Consider the following 19,813-nt stretch of genomic DNA (forward strand, 5'->3'; position numbering starts at 1 on the left):
GGTAAACACCCCGGCTTTTACTCGCACCTTCGCTTTCACACCCCGCCGTGTCCGTGTGTGACGACAGGGCGAGGAGGCCCCTGCAGCCCCCGCGGCAGCCGTCGGCGGCCCCGCCAGCGCCAAGCCGGACGCGGCACGAGGCAACGGCCCCCTGCCAGGAGGTGGAGGACTGATGGAGGAGATGAGCGCTCTGCTGGCCAGGAGGTGCGGTAACCGCACGCGTGTCACGCTCACACTCACCGCCAGTTATTTTATTTTATTGTATTTGTTTGACATGTTTATTCAGTATTTGCAGGATAGATGTACAATCACTTTCATAAGGTATTGTGACCTTGAATTTCACTTCAAAATACAAAAGCAACTTAAGGTATAAAAACAAAATACATAAATAAAAGAATAAACATTTAAATAATACTTTAATGGTCGTTTAGAACAATGTCATTTAGAACAAACACGCACACAGGAAAAACCCAAGACCATTCTTTATGAATTTTTATTAGAAATATAACCACATCAAAACCATTTCTCTCACATCTGGAGATAAGTGATCTGTAAAGGGAGACGCTATTTATATATTACTCCCAAGCACAGCCGCCAGCCTCCAGAACACCATCCGAAGTCTCTTCATATAGGTGGTGGTGACCAATTGTGGTGATGGTGGTGACAGAGGGGGGCGTGTTTTTATCCATCTAATCAGAAGGCACTTTCTTGCCACAAGTAGCAGTTTTGTTGTTTTATTTAAAACTTTTTTTTTTTTTTTTCTTCTTACTAGCACGTCGACGTAAGAGACTGGCAGTGCTGCCATATAAAAAATGTCAAATGTCCTGACTAGAGGAGACATTTCACAGCGATGTTGCGGTTTAACGACGCGGTCGTCCTGTGACACGCTGGAAGTAAAATGTCATAAAGATCCTCTCCGCTCCCACCGGTTTAATTCCAATAACCGTTCCTGCTGAACTCCAGAGATGCTCTGTAGCACCAAGTCTTTGGGCGAGATGAATGAGAACCTTGTTTTCCTCCGATGCAGAAGACGAATCGCGGAAAAGGGGTCCTCGCCAGAGCCGGAGCAGAGAGAGAGAGCGGTGAGGAACGAGTCTTCACCTCCGTTTTTATTCCAGGTTTGGAATTTTATTCTTTCATTATTACCTACAGGACGAAGCGGAGAACACGACTCCTAAAGTATCTGCCTGTAGCACACCAGGTAAGGAGCACCTGTCCTTCAGCTGGGACGTTGTTAGTCACTTTGGAGGGACATTAAAACGGTGACTGTGCGTTTCAGACATGCCCAGAAAACCTTGGGAACGGACGAACACCATGAACGGCAGCAAATCACCGGTCATTGGAAGGTAAATCGGCAACGCCGCCCTCCCTCCGTACCACGCGGGATCGAACCCCGGGCCGGCTCTGCCGCGAGGGGCCCGTGTCTCCAGAGCAGCATGGCGCCGCGCCTCCGCTCACGCGGCTCTGGATAACGCCACTAAAAGCCCCGTGCCGCCGCCGACCCTCTCCGGGCCTTTCTGGGCGCTCCGCTCATCCCCGCCGATCCCATAAACGCTTTTTCATTTGTACCCGTTTCCGCCGTAGAACCGGACACCGGATGTCACTTGTCGGTCAGGTTTATTTCCCGCGATTCCGCCGATTTGGAGGAGATCGTGTGCGAGCAACATAATTCTTATGAGCCGGCACACGGTGAACATTGGAAGACGTGCTCTTCGAGCGCCACGGGCCTCCAGAACGAGCCGGGTGGAGCGGTGTTGGGGGGGGGTTTCCGGGGTTCACCGGCGCCTCACCAGCCAGTCTCCTGTGCCCTCACAGACGGGACTCGCCGTGGAGAAATCAGACGGGTACTGATGCCGTGAGCAGGTATAAGACAGCAGAGACTGGGCGGCCGTGGCCTTGTGGTGTTGAGAGTGGTGCAGTTTGGGGTGGAGAGTCTGTTCCGAGGTTGAATTCGCGTTGCTTGTGATGTAATCACCGACGTTAAAATTAACACACGTTGCCAGATATTACTGTTAATACTCAAATGTAGTCTTAATTTATTTAAAATTAAACAGTTTCATTTCAACTGTAAAAGTAACAATAATTATTCTTACATTATTACAGTTGATGTGAAACCAGGCCATAGCTTCCATTTAGTATTAATGATAATAAAGTTGACAGGGATTCCTCCGTATCGTCACTCCCGTTATCACACACGGCCCCCTTCTGTGGCGGGAACATGCCAGTCAATGTCCAGCCGGTGTGGAGAGATAACGGGGCGACCCCAAGCGCGCATGGGCGTGTTTAATCACTCCTCATTAAAAGGTTCTTCATATCGTCGGTTACTCTCCAACTGGAACCAGGAGGAGACAACGAGTACATCTCACACACACACACACACACAGAGATTCAGGCTATTTCCCTTCATTAAGGTGATTATCTTACAGGCAACGTGTCCCTGTCCCCACTGATCCGAGGGCCTGGTGCATGGATGTGAGCGTGTGTGTGTGTGTGTGTGTGTGTGCATGTTGTGATTGCAGTCAGCGCTACCGAGTTTCCCTGGATGCATATTAACGTCCATCTACCCGTCCTCATTCCCCCTTTCTCTGCAGAACTTCACGATCGTCCTTCCCTTCTCAGTCTTGACATGTAGTATGCAACTTTGGACGGGCTTTATGAGACACAAAGTTCACTATAGAGATTTTATTCAGTCTGATGTGTTTAAATTGCAGGTGATTAAACACAACTCTGCGCTCCATGTTTTGGGTTCTGCAGCTTTAGCAGCACGTCGGCCGCTGATCTGGGATCAGTGCGCGAGGACGGTGACGCGGCGCCCGTTTAACTCGCGCCGCTTTCTTCCTCCTCCACAGACCCAAGTCCACGCCCACGCCAACCGGGTCCCTAAGTGCCAACGGGGTTGCGACAGAAGTGCTCGACTACGACAGATTGAAGCAGGTGATGAGGTCACACGCGGGCTTCCTGAAAGACACACACACACACACACACATACAGAGTAACTGTGTATATGACGACGTTGTGTGGTGCCCTCCCTTCACCTCGGAGAATTCGCGGGCTTGATAAGGACGGGGCTCGTGCCCTCCGTATCTGCGCGTGCAGCAGCCGCCGGTCCGGCTCCAATGCAGAAATGAACAGATACGAGACGCCGGAGAGAGGAAGTAAATACCCACCCAGCTCTCTTTCTCGCCGTGGACGCCCCGAAGATGAACTTTCATGATGTTTTTATAAAAAGTGTTAAAAGGGGAGGAGCCTGTAGGTATGATGGACAGCTCTGACGCGCCCTACATCCCCATCACACAAAATGAGGCATGAAGAAAGAAAAGTCATGGTTCTGATGATGCGGTGTTCTGTTTGCAGGACATTTTGGACGAGATGAGAAAGGAGCTGTCCAAACTGAAAGAGGAACTCATTGATGGTACGTTTCTATAGAAACGCGCTATTCCACTACAATATGGGGAAAAAAAATGGCCTGTACACTGGTGCATCTTAAAAACACGCAAAGGAAGGCCCGAACGTTGCATTAATTTCTTTTTCTTATTTTAGATACGGTGTTTAATTTGTTGACCCCGTCTCTGTCCACAGCAATCCGAGAGGAGCTGGGCAAGTCCAACTCGGCGTAGGAGGATCCTGACGTGTACATTTTACCCACGACCCCGAGACCCGAGGTCAACCTCAGTTACCGCGTTTTAAAGTGACGACTAAAGGAAGAAAAAAAAGGAGGTATATAATAATAATTAAAAAAAAAAAAAAAAAGTCCCCAATGTTTCGGCTGGTGGGGTGTACAGAAATTGTGTGAATCCAGAAGACTCCTTTGAGGGCGGAGCACGGAGCCACGGGAGCCAGGGGCCTGGAAGCCAGGCTTCGCCGCCGAGGGGACGACTGTCATTATGCAACGACTGCTCTCTTAGTCCACAACGCAAGGCTGGGGGACACGAAGGAACCCAGACAACAAAAAAAAAAAAAAAAAAAAAACAACCCAACAACGATGTACTGTACCTGCCGAGGTGGGTGGAGGGGACAGAGGACGAGGACGTTGCTCCCGGGGTCCACAGGACTGGGTATAGTCTACTGCTGCAGGACTCTGTAAAGCCTGTCTTCCTTAAAACACTATTTTAACCTACGTATGTACATTTAAAACCAACACAAAAAAAGACGTTTCTGGGTTTGTTCCGTCATGTCTGTTCTGCATCAGGTAGCGTAACCATATCACGGGGGGTCGTCTGTCTCGTGGTCCTGAAGAAAAGACCCTTTCCTCCGAGCGGTGGGGGACGTGACGAGGGACGATGCCTTTACTACTGTACGACAGAGTAGCTCTTTACCAAAATCTCTTCATTTTCATTTCCCCCCCCTGCCGAGGTCCACACCTGCAGATGGAGCTCCCCACGTGTTTATTACGATCGGGATCTCTTCTATTTCAGCCAGATCTTCGCAGTGCATGTCCCGCTCTCTACGGTGAGGGTGACGCGGCCACCGCACAATTCCAACGTTGTCCGCTTCAGAGCAATAAGTGTAGCATCGTCTTGATGAGAAGATGAGAGAAGCCGCACCTCCTTCCTGCCCTTCATCCCCCCATCATGCTCCACGTACCTCATTCTCATGATCAAACTCCCAGCCTGGCTCGTTCTGTCCACCGATATGCAAGGAGAATGGGAGTTACGGACCGCATGACTGTTTTCTGTGCCATTTCCAGAACGTTCACACGTCCTTACTCTCGTGGATGGAGGGAATCGTCCGTTTTCTTTTTAAATCTGCTTTCCTGTTTTCTACTCCTGTCTCTCGTCGCGCCCACCGGGTGGAAATAACGCTCTATTTTTCGATAAATGATTCTATACGTAGTTGTGGTGACCACTGCAGACGGAAGCGAGGGGGGCTGCTTCCGTCCGGCCTCTAGGCGGCAGGGCCTGCAGAGTTGATTGCACTTTACCCGCGGTCAGTCCCTGGATGTCCCCATCGTGGTCGCGGTGTGGCTTCTATCACCAAAGTTCTCAGCCGCCGACCGAGATGCTCCATTCGAGGTTAATTCTCACCTGGATAATAAATCTGTGATTCTTCGTGGTTTGTGCCTTGTTCAAAAGTTGCATTCGCCGTCGAGCGTAGTGAGAAATTTCTAGTAATAACTCCAGAAACCGACGCTGTTTAATTTTTTTTTCCTGCGTTAAAATGTAGTCAAAAGGGAGATTTTACAACGTTGCTTTCTTCTTTTGTCGTCTTTTAATTCTTTTTTTATTTTATTTTTTCGATGCCATGTTCCAGTGTGAGACTTTTTTTTTTTTTTGTTTGTTTGTAATGAACGGAGAACCTGAAGATGTCTCGGAGAAGTTCTCACGTTCACAGGTTCATGCTGGAGATCTTCATCTGTCCAGATCCACCACGATGCATTAATCGCCTCACCCCCTCCTGATGTTTTAATCCTGTATCGTACCGTTTCTTTTCCCTCGAGTTTCACACTTTTCCTACATGCTAACATTTTGTTTTGTTTGAGCGAATGAAATAAAAATTGCAATACATGACCACGGCCTCTTTTATTAAAATATGCCCCTCCAAATAAAAGGACAACTCCAGTGTGGCCTGTTATGTAACCCTGGTTGATGCAGAGGTGTGTTTTTATGAGAATAATTAAAATAAAAATTAAGGGGGGCAGTGGTGGCCCAGCGGTAAGGAAGCAGCCCCGTGATCGCAATGTTGTGGGTTCGAATCCCGACCAGGTCGTGTCACTGGGTGCTGAGCGTGTGACTGCTCATGCTTTTAATTCGCGACAGTAAAACTCGAGCTGATGCACCTGTTCACCCCCCCTCCAAAATAGCTCAAATGTTCTGTATTATTCTGTATTTCGAACTGCAGACAAATTACAAAAACACAGATTCGGCGACCATATATATATATATATATATATAAAAAATCAACAGGACCGTTAAAAAACACTCAGCAAACCTGATTTTACAACTTATTGTGGTATTATTAAAAACGGCGCAAGAACGATGCAGGTATTTTCGCGTCTGTACAGATTTTAACGAAAAAAGAAGTAAGGTGAGTCGAGTTACTCCACTGCTACTTGTTTTATTTTTCTCCCCCGAAGCCCGTCTCCATTTTGTCGGGCCTCGTATAAAACGGGAGGGCGGGGACTCTCCGGCTCCTCAAATGCGCGTTAGCCAATCGCCGTGGGGTCGCGACCCGCTCTCGACCAATCGCGTTGCCGTACGGTTTAAAACGAGCGGGGCGGCGGCCAATCAGCGGCCTTCGCGCCATCGCGGACGCCAGTAGCTTTCTTCGCCGAGAGAGGGAGGAAAGGCGCCATTTAAACTACGGTAAATAAACAACGCGTCGAAGGCGGCCGCGCTTCCCACGGACGACGTGTCTCCTCTCCGCGCTTCAGGTAGGTGCGCTGCCGCCCGTCCGGGCGCCCGGCGGCCCGGAGGAGCCGCGCTCTTTCCCGTCTACAAACGCGGCGTGTTGGCGCTGTTCTCCCGCCGCCTTTATTCTCCCGTTATACTTTCACGTGGAGTTCTGCTAAAAAAAAAAGCCAGGTGGTCCGGATTATAAACTCGTTTTTATCTTTTTTTTTTTTTTAAAGTCCGCGATTTCTTGACGTAGCCGAGGAGGACGTTTGAATAAATGACGTTTTCCCTCCATGGCCGCCGCTGTTAAAGGAGAAGAGGAGCTTCGCGCCGCCTTTTATCCACCTTTTATTCACCGTAGTTCAGCCTGCAGCTTACACGTTTTCCACAAAAAAAAAAGAAAAGAATTTAAATTATTAGCATAATACTTTAATTTTCGTGAATTTTTGAGCAGACGTACGTCTGGTTTTCGGACCGTTTATAAACGCCGTCAAATCGAAGCTCCGCTCAGTTTCAAACCCGCGTCATTTAACCCCGAACATGGAAATAAGACGCTGATCATCTCTAGTAGTGTGTCTGTGTGTGTGGATTCCACGTGGATTTATTTGTTTGTGTCTGTGTGTTTATGAACCGTGTGTACGTAGTTGTGTGTGTGTGTGTTGTTGTTCTGCCTGTATGAAGTTTTGTGTGTGTGTGTGTCTGGATTCTGTGTGTACGTATTTTTGTGTGTGTGTGTCTGGGTGGTTACGGTGGTAGAAGCCTAGTGGGTAACACACTTGCCTCTGAACCAGGAGACCCAGGTTCAAACCCCACTTACTACCATTGTGTAGTAAGTGGGGACACTTACTACCCTGAGTGTCTCCAGGTGGGGACTGTCCCAGTAACTACTGACTGTAAGTCGCTCTGGATAAGGGCGCCTGGTAAATGCTGTAAATGTAAATGGATTTGCGTTGTGTGTGGGTGCGTGTATGTTCCATGTGTACCTAGTTGTGTGTACATAGTTGTGTGTGTGTGTGTGTGTAGTTGTGGGTGTGTGGGTTCCGTGTGTACGTAGTTGTTTGTGGGTATTTGGTTGTGTGAGTGTGTATGTATGTTTCAACTGTACGTAGATGTGTGTGTGTGTGTGTGTAGTTTTGTGTGGGTATGTATGTATGTTCCATGTATACGTAGTTGTGTGTGGGTGCGTGTATGTTCCATGTGTACCTAGTTGCGTGTGTGTGTAGTTGTGGGTGTGTGGGTTCCTTGTGTATGTAGTTGTGTGTGGGTATTTAGTTGTGTGAGTGTGTGTGTGTATGTATGTTTCAACTGTACGTAGATGTGTGTGTGTGTGTGTGTGTGTGTGTGTGTAGTTTTGTGTGGGTATGTATGTATGTTCCGTGTATACGTAGTTGTGTGTGGGTGCGTGTATGTTCCATGTGTACCTAGTTGTGTGTGTAGTTGTGGGTGTGGGTATTTAGTTGTGTGAGTTTGTGTATGTATGTTTAAACTGTACATAGATGTGTGTACTTGTGTGTGTAGTTTTGTGTGGGTAGGTATGTATGTTCCGTGTATACGTAGTTGTGTGTGGGTGCGTGTATGTTCCATGTGTACCTAGTTGTGTGTGTAGTTGTGGGTGTGGGTATTTAGTTGTGTGAGTTTGTGTATGTATGTTTAAACTGTACATAGATGTGTGTACTTGTGTGTGTAGTTTTGTGTGGGTATGTATGTATGTTCCGTGTATACGTAGTTGTGTGTGGGTGCGTGTATGTTCCATGTGTACCTAGTTGTGTGTGTAGTTGTGGGTGTGGGTATTTAGTTGTGTGAGTTTGTGTATGTATGTTTAAACTGTACATAGATGTGTGTACTTGTGTGTGTAGTTTTGTGTGGGTATGTATGTATGTTCCGTGTATACGTAGTTGTGTGTGGGTGCGTGTATGTTCCATGTGTACCTAGTTGTGTGTGTAGTTGTGGGTGTGGGTATTTAGTTGTGTGAGTTTGTGTATGTATGTTTAAACTGTACATAGATGTGTGTACTTGTGTGTGTAGTTTTGTGTGGGTATGTATGTATGTTCCGTGTATACGTAGTTGTGTGTGGGTGCGTGTATGTTCCATGTGTACCTAGTTGTGTGTGTAGTTGTGGGTGTGGGTATTTAGTTGTGTGAGTTTGTGTATGTATGTTTAAACTGTACATAGATGTGTGTACTTGTGTGTGTAGTTTTGTGTGGGTATGTATGTATGTTCCGTGTATACGTAGTTGTGTGTGGGTGCGTGTATGTTCCATGTGTACCTAGTTGTGTGTGTAGTTGTGGGTGTGGGTATTTAGTTGTGTGAGTTTGTGTATGTATGTTTGAACTGTACATAGATGTGTGTACTTGTGTGTGTAGTTTTGTGTGGGTATGTATGTATGTTCCGTGTATACGTAGTTGTGTGTGGGTGCGTGTATGTTCCATGTGTACCTAGTTGTGTGTGTAGTTGTGGGTGTGGGTATTTAGTTGTGTGAGTTTGTGTATGTATGTTTAAACTGTACATAGATGTGTGTACTTGTGTGTGTAGTTTTGTGTGGGTATGTATGTATGTTCCGTGTATACGTAGTTGTGTGTGTGTGTGTGTGTTATGTTACATGGAAAGAGCTCCATGTGGAACCAGGACGGGCGTGTCAGCAGTTCTCTGTGACGCTCGTGTCCCCCCGACGGCCCACAGAGACCTGCTGACGTCCCCAAAACTCATTCACCGCGCGGCGTCCACGTTCCTGTCTCTCTCCGCTCGTATTTCCGCGCTGAACGTCCACCTGGTAGACAAATCCGGCTTCTTACGGCCGTTAAAACCTGGAAAAGTGGCGGATTTGTTTCTTTTTTTGGAACATGAGATAAACGTTTAGTTTAGTTTGTGGGAAACCGGGATAGAACGGGAATACGAGCGTTCCGTGTGTGCAGGTGAACGAGGATGCCGAGCAGCAGGTTCCAGAAAGGGGACGTGGTGATGGGCCGCTGGCCCGGGAGTAACCTCTACTACGAGGTCAAGGTGCTGACCTACGACCCCGACAGCCAGCTGTACACTGTCATCTACAAAGACGGCACGGAGCTGGACCTGAAGGAGACCGACATCAAGGTAGCGGGACGTGTGTGGTGTGTGTGTGTGTGTGTGTGTGTGTGAACGTATGTTGTGTGTGTGTGTGTGTGTGAACGTATGTTGTGTGTGTGTGTGTGTGTGTGAACGTATGTTGTGTGTGTGTGTTGTGTGTGTGTGTGGGTGTGTGTGAACGTATGTTGTGTGTGTGTGTGTGTGTGTGTGTGTGTGAACGTATGTTGTGTGTGTGTGTGTGTGTGTGTGTGTGTGAACGTATTGTGTGTGTGTGTGTGTGTGTGTGTGTGTGTGAACGTATGTTTGTGTGTGTGTGTGTGTGTGTGTGTGAACGTATGTTGTGTGTGTGTGTGTGTGTTTTTGTGTGTGTGTGAACGTATGTTGTTGTGTGTGTTTGTGTTGTGTTGTGTGTGAACGTATGTTTTGTGTGTGTGTTTGTTTGTGTTTGTTTTTGTTTGAACGTTGTTTTGTGTTGTTGTGTGTGTTTTGTAGAACCTATTTGTGTGTTGTTGTGTGTAGAACGTATGTTGTTGTTTTTTTGTGTGTGTGTGTGAACGTATGTTGTGTGTGTGTGTGTGAACGTATGTTGTGTGAACGTATGTTGTGTGTGTGTGTGTGTGTGTGAACGTATGGTGTGTGTGTGAACGTATGGTGTGTGTGTGTGTGTGTGTGTGTGTGGTGTGTGGTGTGTGTGAACGTATGGTGTGTGGGTGGTGTGTGTGGTGTGTGGTGTGTGTGTGTGGTGAACGTATGGTTGTGTGTGTGTGTGTTGTGTGTGTGTGAACGTATGGTGTGTGTGTGTGTGTGTGTGAACGTATGGTGTGTGTGTGTGTGCATATATACGCATATATGTAGTCATGTGTTTTCCACGTTGTTTTTGTCGTCTGTGCAGAGCAACGTTTCGTTCCGCCAGACGTCGGGTCGCTCTCGTTCCCGCTCGCCGTCGCGGCGCCGCAGCCGCTCTCGCTCGCCGGCCAGGACCACCCGCCGCTCCTCCGCCCGCGTCTCGTCCTCCCCGCGCCGCCGAGATCCGGCATGAGGACAAGCTGAAGGGGACGGCGGAGGAGGAGGTCCTCGTCTCGCGCCGCTGGTACGTCGTGGTTTCTATCATTTTTTTTGTTATCTTTACTTTACTTTATTTAGCAGACGCTTTTATCCAAAGCGACTTACAATAGGAAGACACCAGCAATTCTCGTTCCATTTCTATAGAATATTGAGTTTACAAACTAAGAGCCCTGATAAGGCTCAGACTTGTCAATGAAGAACATGCTCGGAGATTGTTAGGTGCTAGACGAAGAAAAATTATAATGTATTTATACATTTTTGTATTGTTTGTGCAATGTGTACGCATGTGCGTGTGTAAGTGTTAGATTTGTCTGTAATATTTTTTGAACAAGAGGGTTGAACAAGAGCAGGAGTGTAGCTAGGTAGTATTGTGTTGGTGTAGGAGGTAGTATTGTAGCTTCTGTGCAGGAGTGTAGCTAGGTAGTAGTGTGTTGATGTAGGAGGTAGTATTGTAGCTTCTGTGCAGGAGTGTAGCTAGGTAGTATTGTGTTGGTGTAGGAGGTAGTATTGTAGCTTCTGTGCAGGAGTGTAGCTAGGTAGTAGTGTGTTGATGTAGGAGGTAGTATTGTAGCTTCTGTGCAGGAGTGTAGCTAGGTAGTATTGTGTTGGTGTAGGAGGTAGTATTGTAGCTTCTGTGCAGGAGTGTAGCTAGGTAGTATTGTGTTGGTGTAGGAGGTAGTATTGTAGCTTCTGTGCAGGAGTGTAGCTAGGTAGTAGTGTGTTGATGTAGGAGGTAGTATTGTAGCTTCTGTGCAGGAGTGTAGCTAGGTAGTATTGTGTTGGTGTAGGAGGTAGTATTGTAGCTTCTGTGCAGGAGTGTAGCTAGGTAGTAGTGTGTTGATGTAGGAGGTAGTATTGTAGCTTCTGTGCAGGAGTGTAGCTAGGTAGTATTGTGTTGATGTAGGAGGTAGTATTGTAGCTTCTGTGCAGGAGTGTAGCTAGGTAGTATTGTGTTGATGTAGGAGGTAGTATTGTAGCTTCTGTGCAGGAGTGTAGCTAGGTAGTATTGTGTTGATGTAGAAGGTAGTATTGTAGCTTCTGTGCAGGAGTGTAGCTAGGTAGTATTGTGTTGATGTAGGAGGTAGTATTGCAGCTTCTGTGCAGGGGTGTAGCTAGGTAGTATTGTGTTGATGTAGGAGGTAGTATTGTAGCTTCTGTGCAGGAGTGTAGCTAGGTAGTAGTGTGTTGATGTAGGAGGTAGTATTGTAGCTTCTGTGCAGGAGTGTAGCTAGGTAGTAGTGTGTTGATGTAGGAGGTAGTATTGTAGCTTCTGTGCAGGGGTGTAGCTAGGTAGTAGTGTGTTGATGTAGGAGGTAGTATTGTAGCTTCTGTGCAGGAGTGTAGCTATGTAGTACTGTGTTGATGTAGGAGGTAGTATTGTAGCTTCTGTGCAGGAGTGTAGCTAGGTAGTATTGTGTTGATGTAGGAGGTAGTATTGTAGCTTCTGTGCAGGAGTGTAGCTAGGTAGTATTGTGTTGATGTAGGAGGTAGTATTGTAGCTTCTGTGCAGGAGTGTAGCTAGGTAGTATTGTGTTGATGTAGAAGGTAGTATTGTAGCTTCTGTGCAGGAGTGTAGCTAGGTAGTATTGTGTTGATGTAGGAGGTAGTATTGTAGCTTCTGTGCAGGAGTGTAGCTAGGTAGTAGTGTGTTGATGTAAGAGGTAGTATTGTAGCTTCTGTGCAGGAGTGTAGCTAGGTAGTATTGTGTTGATGTAGGAGGTAGTATTGTAGCTTCTGTGCAGGAGTGTAGCTAGGTAGTATTGTGTTGATGTAGAAGGTAGTATTGTAGCTTCTGTGCAGGAGTGTAGCTAGGTAGTAGTGTGTTGATGTATACACCCATGATGATGTAACGTGTGTATATTGGCTGATTGAGGATGAGACGGGCTGCCATATTTTGGACCATCTGGAGTGGTTTTATGGTGACTGCAGAGGCTGCTGCCAGGAGAGAGTTACAGTAGTCCTGAGTTATCTGAGTCCTGAGTTATCTGAGACGTGTCCCTCATGATGTCCCCCCCGTCCTCGTCTCCACGTGTTCGCAGGCAGCGGCGGTTGAGAGCGGCAGCAACAATAAGCATGAAAAGAGAGTGGAGAACAACGCCAACGCGGTGAGGCCACGTTCTACTATACAACAACACACTAACATACAAACCCACTTACGACCGTCCTGTCCCTGAGCAAGACACTCAACCCTGAGTGTCTCCAGGGGGGGACTGTCCCTGTAACTACTGGCTGTAAGGCACTCTGGATAAGGGCGCCTGGTAAACGCCATAAATGTAAAACGGAATTTGAAAGCCGCTTTTATGTGGCTGATTGCAATTAAATTATTTGGTGTGTGTGTTTTGCCAACTGGATCTCCAGCAGGGGGCGTAATGCCTGATTGGTGCTCAGATAACGTCAAACGTCAATTAATTTCAACGTTTTAATTTTTTTATTTTTTTTTAAATGTAAAAAGGGAAATGATCAGTTTGGTTTGAATTGGAAGTTTGTTTGAACGAGTGAAGTTTTCCGTGTCCCGTGCATCACATGGCAACTTCATTACATTTACATTTACATTTACGGCATTTGGCAGACGCCCTTATCCAGAGCGACTTACAACGTGCTTTCAAGTTACCATCGATTCACCGTATACACGTCACACTTGTTCACAGTTCTGAACCGCGTTACCTGGATCCTCCTCCCACACAAACCAAAAAAAAGTAAAACACAAACTTAAACAGTTGAAATTTCCACCGACTGCGCCAGTCATCGTGTTCTGTTTAATAACCGTCTTATAACACGTTAATAACACGTTCCTTCCCCCTCAGAAGGCCGAGGCGGAGCCCAACAACCGCGGCAGGTACAACCTGCGCCGCCGCAAGGACGACCCCGACGGCAGAACCCCGGGGGCGGGGCTGAGGGCCGACTCCGCCCAGCCGGCGGCAGCGCCGCCGGCGGCTGCAGAGACGAGCGAGCTGGAGTTCGGTGGGCGGATCGGTAGGAAATATTACAAAAAAAACCCGTCCTGGTCATCGATTCGTAACGGCTTCTCCGAATCGTACTTACTACGGGTTCGTAACGCGGAAGGTTTGGATTTGTAAAGTTTTAATTCATTCCGAAAACATCCGTAATTTAGAGTCGATTTTAATAAAAGGTCCGTCAGTCGCGGGGGGCGTGTGGCGTTCCTCTGAGCTTCCTGCGGCGTTTCCACCAGGAACGTTCCTGATGATGCTGTTCCTGCCCTCCGTCGTCATGGCGCTGCTCCTGAAGACGGCCCTGGACGACGCCCGCCTGCTGACCGTCCCGGACGGCGTCCCCGCCCCGGCGGACCTGTTGGACTGGCGGCCGTTCGGCCTGGTGCTGCTGTGGCTGCTCTTCCAGGCCCTGCTCTACGTCCTGCCCGTGGGGAAGGTAGGGGACGCCCGCGCCGGGACGGGCCCGGGGGGACACGCGGGCTCTGACCTCACGCTCTTCGTCCCCCGCCGCAGGTCGCTGAAGGAATGCCCCTCAAGAGCGGGAAGAGGCTGAAATACCGGATTAACGGTGAGACTTCCGACCGCTTCGCGGAACCCTGGCTAGAACCTTCCGTCCACTTTACCTACTCATTAACGCAAAGAACCTAGAACCTTCCGTCCACTTTCCCTACTCAATAACGCAAAGAACCTAGAACCTTCCGTCCACTTTCCCTACTCAATAACGCAAAGAACCTAGAACCTTCCGTCCACTTTCCCTACTCAATAACGCAAAGAACCTAGAACCTTCCGTCCACTTTTCCTACTCAATAACGCGAAGAACCTAGAACCTTCCGTCCACTTTCCCTACTCAATAACGCAAAGAACCTAGAACCTTCCGTCCACTTTCCCTACTCAATAACGCAAAGAACCTAGAACCTTCCGTCCACTTTCCCTACTCAATAACGCAAAGAACCTAGAACCTTCCGTCCACTTTTCCTACTCAATAACGCGAAGAACCTAGAACCTTCCGTCCACTTTCCCTACTCAATAACGCAAAGAACCTAGAACCTTCCGTCCACTTTCCCTACTCAATAACGCAAAGAACCTAGAACCTTCCGTCCACTTTTCCTACTCAATAACGCGAAGAACCTAGAACCTTCCGTCCACTTTCCCTACTCAATAACGCAAAGAACCTAGAACCTTCCGTCCACTTTCCCTACTCAATAACGCAAAGAACCTAGAACCTTCCGTCCACTTTCCCTACTCAATAACGCAAAGAACCTAGAACCTTCCGTCCACTTTTCCTACTCAATAACGCGAAGAACCTAGAACCTTCCGTCCACTTTCCCTACTCAATAACGCAAAGAACCTAGAACCTTCCGTCCACTTTTCCTACTCAATAACGCAAAGAACCTAGAACCTTCCGTCCACTTTCCCTACTCAATAACGCGAAGAACCTAGAACCTTCCGTCCACTTTCCCTACTCAATAACGCAAAGAACCTAGAACCTTCCGTCCACTTTCCCTACTCAGTAACGCGAAGAACCTAGAACCTTCCGTCCACTTTCCCTACTCAGTAACGCGAAGAACCTAGAACCTTCCGTCCACTTGACCTACTCAATAACGCAAAGAACCTAGAACCTTCCGTCCACTTTCCCTACTCAATAACGCAAAGAACCTAGAACCTTCCGTCCACTTGACCTACTCAATAACCGGAAGAACATTTCAGGCTTTTACGCGCTGCTCGCCAGCGTGGCCGCGGTGGGCGTCGCCCTGCACCAGGAAGTGGACCTGAGCTACGTCCACGCCCACTTCCTGCAGTTCTTCGCCTCCGCCGCGCTGCTGTCCGCGCTCCTCAGCGTCTGGCTGTACGTGCGCGCGCGCGCGCTGCCCGGCGAGGACCTGGCGCCCAGCGGGAACTCGGGTGAGCGGCCGCCCCTCAAGGTGCCCGTCCCGTAACGCCAACGAACGCTGACGCCTCGAAATCCCCCCGCAGGGTTCCTGCTCCACGACTTCTTCATGGGACGCGAGCTGAACCCGCGCGTCGGCGCCTTCGACGTCAAGTTCTTCTGCGAGATGCGTCCAGGCCTGATCGGCTGGGTGGGTGGAGCGGGCGTCGCCGCCTCGCGTTACGAAACGTTCTCGCTACGTCTTTATTGCGACGTCTTGTTCATCTTCTCTCCCAGCTCGTCATCAACTTTTCCATGTTGCTCGCTGAGATGAAGGTCCAGAAGCTGGACTCTCCATCACCTGCCATGCTTTTGGTCAACATCTTCCAGTTTCTCTGGGTTGCGGACGGCCTTTGGCATGAGGTACACACACACACACACCCTCACACACACACCCACGTACACACACACCCTCACACCCTCACACACCCACCCACTCACGTACACCCTCACGTACACCCTCACGTACACCCTCACGTACACCCTCACGTACACCCTCACGTACACCCTCACACACACCCACCCACCCACTCACGCACAGACCCACCCACCCCACCCACCCACACACACCCTCACACCCACCCACCCACACACACCCTCACACACCCACCCACTCACGTACACACACACACCACCCCCCTCCCCACCCACTCACGTACACACACACACCCTCACATACCCACCCACTCACGTACACACACACACCCTCACACACCCACCCACCCACTCACGTACACACACACACACACACCCTCACACACCCACCCACTCACGTACACACACACACCCTCACACACCCACCCACTCACGTACACACACACACCCTCACATACCCACCCACTCACGTACACACACACACCCTCACACACCCACCCCCCACTCACGTACCACCCCACACCCTCACCACCCACCCCTCACGCACACACACACACCCTCACACACCCACCCACCCACTCCCACACACACCCTCACACACCCCCCACCCACCCCTCCCTCACACACCCTCACCCACCCACCCACCACTCATCCACACACACACACCCTCACACACCCCACACACTCCCTCACCACCACCCACACCCCCTCACACACACACCCTCACCTCCCCCCCCCCTCCCTCCGCCTCCCCCCCCCTCTACCCACCCCCGCCCCCTCCCTCCCACCCTCACTCCACACACACTCACGCACCCTCACTCACACACACACACTGTTGCTCACACGTTTGCATGGCAGGACTGGCGAATAGTCTTTTCTTCTGCAGGAGAAAATTCTGACAACTATGGACATTGTCCACGATGGCTTTGGTTTCATGCTGGCGTTCGGGGACTTGGTGTGGGTCCCGTTCACGTTCAGCTGCCAGGCCTACTACCTCGTCAGTCACCCCAACGATCTGTCCGTGTTCTGGATGGTGGCCATCATCTCCGTGAAAGGTGGGCGACCCGGAGCTCTTATACAACATGCGCGCGTTTCTGGAACGAAAGGTGTTGATGGGCTTTTGGTGTTTTTCTTTAAAGCCGTCGGGTATTACGTGTTCCGCAAAGCAAACTCGGAGAAAAACAACTTCAGGAGAAATCCTGCGGACCCGGCGCTCTCGTGTAAGAACAACCTTTTTTCTTCTTCTTTATTTTAAATAAATCGCGCTTGTATTAAATTATGGAATTTCTTGACCGTTTTTTTTTTTTTTTTTTTTGGTTTGTTTTAAATCCAGATCTAAAGACCATCCCTACTGCCACTGGCAAAAGCCTGATCGTCTCTGGTCTCTGGGGCGTCGTCCGCCACCCAAATTACCTGGGCGACCTTCTCATGGGCGTGGCCTGGTCCCTTCCATGCGGTGAGTTCGACGAAAACTGTAGCCGACAGACATCTTTTGGCCTTTTTAGCATCTAACAAATATTATGAGGCTACGTTCTAGACCGACTTTCCATGTTTCTTTGCAGGGTTCAACCACGTTTTGCCATATTTCTACCTGATCTACTTACTACTACTGCTGATCCACCGCGATGCACGGGACAACCACCAGTGCAGGAAGAAGTACGGCTCGGCGTGGGACGAGTACTGTCGAGTCGTCCCCTACCGCATTTTCCCCAAGGTCTACTGAGCCTGCGCAGCAGCACCGAAAAATTCACACTTTCCTCAGGAACATTTAATTGGATTTTTTTTTTTTTTTTTTCTCTTAAGGACAAAAAGACGGAGTTTTGTAACAATTGACCGAGTATTTGGATTTTAATGTATTTTTGTAAAAATACACATTGATTGAACTCTCTAATTGATCTATACCTTGTATTGAAGTTTACAAATTTTGAAAGTGTTCTCCTTAAATTATGTATATTTTATGTACATATAAACAAGTAGGCCACCCACTTTCATTTAAATATTTTTTATTTTTTTCCCCTCATCCCTCCTTCCTTGCACTTGCAGTATTACGCTTGGCTTTTAAAGTAATTTTATTATACCATTTTGGTATATCAGCTTGTGTATATTCTGTATGATGAGCCTTTTTTTTTCCTTCTTAATTTGTACATTTAAATTTTCCCTTCAGCACCAGAAAAACTCAAAATTCAACCAGCTGGGTTTTTTCTTAATTTGTGTAGATTGTTTAACTTGATTTATACAAATCTTTAGATGTTATACATGCACTATATTTTTAAAAATTGGGTTTTGCTACCTCAGGTTCAACGTCAACAAAAGTTTTGTTGAGCTCGTTTGAAGGCAGATTTTGAAGAAGTCATCTGTAAATGATCCGTCTTTAATGCCTTTTTAGCAGCAGTTTATCTGTGATTTTTTTTTTTTTTTTTTTTTATTTTATTTTAGCAATATGTTGGAATTTCAAATGAGGTAAAATTAAGCAAAAATAAAAAAAATAGATCTGCCCCCTCGAGCATTTCTTCTTAAAGATGTAGATAAGGTACGTAGGTTTGACGTAGGTTTGAGTTTTCAAGGGTGTGCTTTTTGTACCACTGAATGCATTGTAAATATTTTATAGTTTTTTTTTTTTTTTTTTTTTCTTTATCATTATTCATAAAGTGACCGAGTTAGATTTGATAGAAAGTGACTGACTGGAATTTTTGTCGCCGCTGTAAACAGTTGTCCAAGGTTAAGCTTTTCTCAAGCCTCATTTTGTACAGTTTTGTGTAATTCCTGATATGCCTTTGGGGGGGAAAAAAAACATACAAAAAACATTTTGTATTTTTTTTTTTTTTCTCTCAATATGAATTTTTCAAGATATTTTGCCAAAAGAAAAAATAAAGTGCATTTTTTTTTCTTAATGTTTTTTACTCCTCACAATAGCAGTTCACCAGAAAGAATTTAGAGCTCTTTATGCTAATGAGCTAATTGCTTTTTATTTATTCATTTCTATTACTCATTTTCAATGAAAGCCAAAATTGACTTAATTTGTGCATCACAAATACATAATATGGCCCGTATGAGCTGTTCTGCACGTATTGAGCTCCCAATCTGAGTCACATGGTGACAGGCCTTCTGCTCTGGGAGATGTTCTGGCTCCATAATCATTGCTTCATGGCTCATTTTCTTCCCCGAGGGCCTTATTCCAATCATTCCCTGCTTAATCCTATTATCCACCACAACGCCCTTCTATGGCTCTGATAGATCATTCCGGAATGCTGATCAACCTATAAATAATGGCGGCGATTGTGATACGGTGACTTCAGGTCACTTTGTTTACTCCGGTCGTGACCAAGGGACTTTCATTCAAGTCGGTTCCGCTTGACACCTTTTTTTTTTTCTCCGGGATGAGAGTGGGAGATGGAAGGAAGGAACCAGCACCAACTTCACCATGAACGTTGCATAAACCAGGCTACAAAGGTCCAGGCTTTCAAGAGGACTTGACCTTGTGGCCAGCGCCATCCCATTGCTCCCGTATGAAGGGGCTTGGGACATGACCATCATAACTCGCGCTAATAAATCTAATTCTTTAAAAAAAAAAAAAAAGAACAAAATGCACAGATGGACAGAATTTCTTTGCTCTTTTTCATCATTCTGAGGCCAGCAAGGACTGGGTTTTTAATTTAACATTTTTTAAGGAAGAGGTCACTTAAATGAGCATCCTGAGCACAAATCGTCAACCCCGATCTTGGAACCACCCCAGGATGAGAATGTGTACTGCAGCCCTGAGTGACAGGAGAATGGTGGCTAAGCTGTCGTCCCTGTTGGACAATGTCTCCCACCCCATGCAGGAAAGCTCCTTCAGTGGCAGGCTGCTGCACCCACGATGTGGGAAGGAGAGGTTTTCTTCCAACCGCTGTCAGGCTCTATAACAAAGACCTCACAGTTGACCACACACACACAGACAAACACACACTTCAAATACACCACGGTAATTACCAACTGTACCGGGGTACCCACTGCACTTTACCCATTTTACCCATTACTTTACCCACTGCACATGTGTAGATCTTAATTGTACATTTGTAGATATTTACATATACAGATTTATTTTTTTTGCTGCTATTTACCTC

At 47.6% G+C, this 19,813-nt stretch overlaps 3 protein-coding genes across 10 annotated transcripts in view; all 3 read left to right on the top strand.

Moving 5' to 3' along the window:
- enah (ENAH actin regulator) overlaps window positions 1-5,507 on the top strand; it is a 59,716-nt gene extending 54,209 nt beyond the window's left edge. For 6 of the 8 annotated variants that reach the window (XM_029002049.1, XM_029002048.1, XM_029002046.1 and 3 more), the window contains 8 exons: window positions 68-204; window positions 1,028-1,082; window positions 1,153-1,201; window positions 1,280-1,346; window positions 1,816-1,863; window positions 2,850-2,934; window positions 3,355-3,412; window positions 3,580-5,507. In XM_029002049.1, the coding sequence (XP_028857882.1) occupies window positions 68-204; window positions 1,028-1,082; window positions 1,153-1,201; window positions 1,280-1,346; window positions 1,816-1,863; window positions 2,850-2,934; window positions 3,355-3,412; window positions 3,580-3,617 (537 nt within the window). In that variant the 3' untranslated portion in view covers window positions 3,618-5,507. The remainder of the gene's footprint in view (window positions 1-67; window positions 205-1,027; window positions 1,083-1,152; window positions 1,202-1,279; window positions 1,347-1,815; window positions 1,864-2,849; window positions 2,935-3,354; window positions 3,413-3,579) is intronic. The other 2 variants (XM_029002053.1, XM_029002047.1) reach the window with 1 other exon arrangement.
- LOC114802910 (delta(14)-sterol reductase-like) overlaps window positions 1-18,205 on the top strand; it is a 212,756-nt gene extending 194,551 nt beyond the window's left edge. The window contains exons 4-14 of the mRNA XM_029002056.1: window positions 12,497-12,562; window positions 13,262-13,430; window positions 13,648-13,844; window positions 13,922-13,976; window positions 15,116-15,310; window positions 15,383-15,486; window positions 15,573-15,698; window positions 16,597-16,765; window positions 16,850-16,930; window positions 17,044-17,166; window positions 17,273-18,205. Coding sequence (XP_028857889.1) covers window positions 12,497-12,562; window positions 13,262-13,430; window positions 13,648-13,844; window positions 13,922-13,976; window positions 15,116-15,310; window positions 15,383-15,486; window positions 15,573-15,698; window positions 16,597-16,765; window positions 16,850-16,930; window positions 17,044-17,166; window positions 17,273-17,433 — 1,446 coding nt within the window. The 3' untranslated portion in view covers window positions 17,434-18,205. The remainder of the gene's footprint in view (window positions 1-12,496; window positions 12,563-13,261; window positions 13,431-13,647; window positions 13,845-13,921; window positions 13,977-15,115; window positions 15,311-15,382; window positions 15,487-15,572; window positions 15,699-16,596; window positions 16,766-16,849; window positions 16,931-17,043; window positions 17,167-17,272) is intronic.
- LOC114802926 (delta(14)-sterol reductase-like) lies at window positions 6,244-10,459 on the top strand. Its single transcript, XM_029002072.1, has 3 exons — window positions 6,244-6,370; window positions 9,245-9,419; window positions 10,285-10,459. The coding sequence occupies exons 2-3, from the start codon at window positions 9,255-9,257 to the stop codon at window positions 10,429-10,431; spliced, it is 312 nt and encodes a 103-aa protein (XP_028857905.1). The 5' UTR covers window positions 6,244-6,370; window positions 9,245-9,254; the 3' UTR covers window positions 10,432-10,459.
- Window positions 18,206-19,813: the final 1,608 nt, after the last annotated feature.

Source organism: Denticeps clupeoides, chromosome 14, assembly GCF_900700375.1.
Source record: "Denticeps clupeoides chromosome 14, fDenClu1.1, whole genome shotgun sequence".
In the NCBI taxonomy this organism is placed as follows: domain Eukaryota; kingdom Metazoa; phylum Chordata; class Actinopteri; order Clupeiformes; family Denticipitidae; genus Denticeps; species Denticeps clupeoides.

Excerpts from the sequence above, each read along its gene's own strand:
- LOC114802926 (XM_029002072.1), top strand. The coding sequence starts at position 9,255 with ATGCCGAGCAGCAGGTTCCAGAAAGGGGACGTGGTGATGGGCCGCTGG. Across the intron at positions 9,420-10,284 it reads TGAAGGAGACCGACATCAAG|AGCAACGTTTCGTTCCGCCA; the intron begins GTAGCGGGACGT and ends TCGTCTGTGCAG.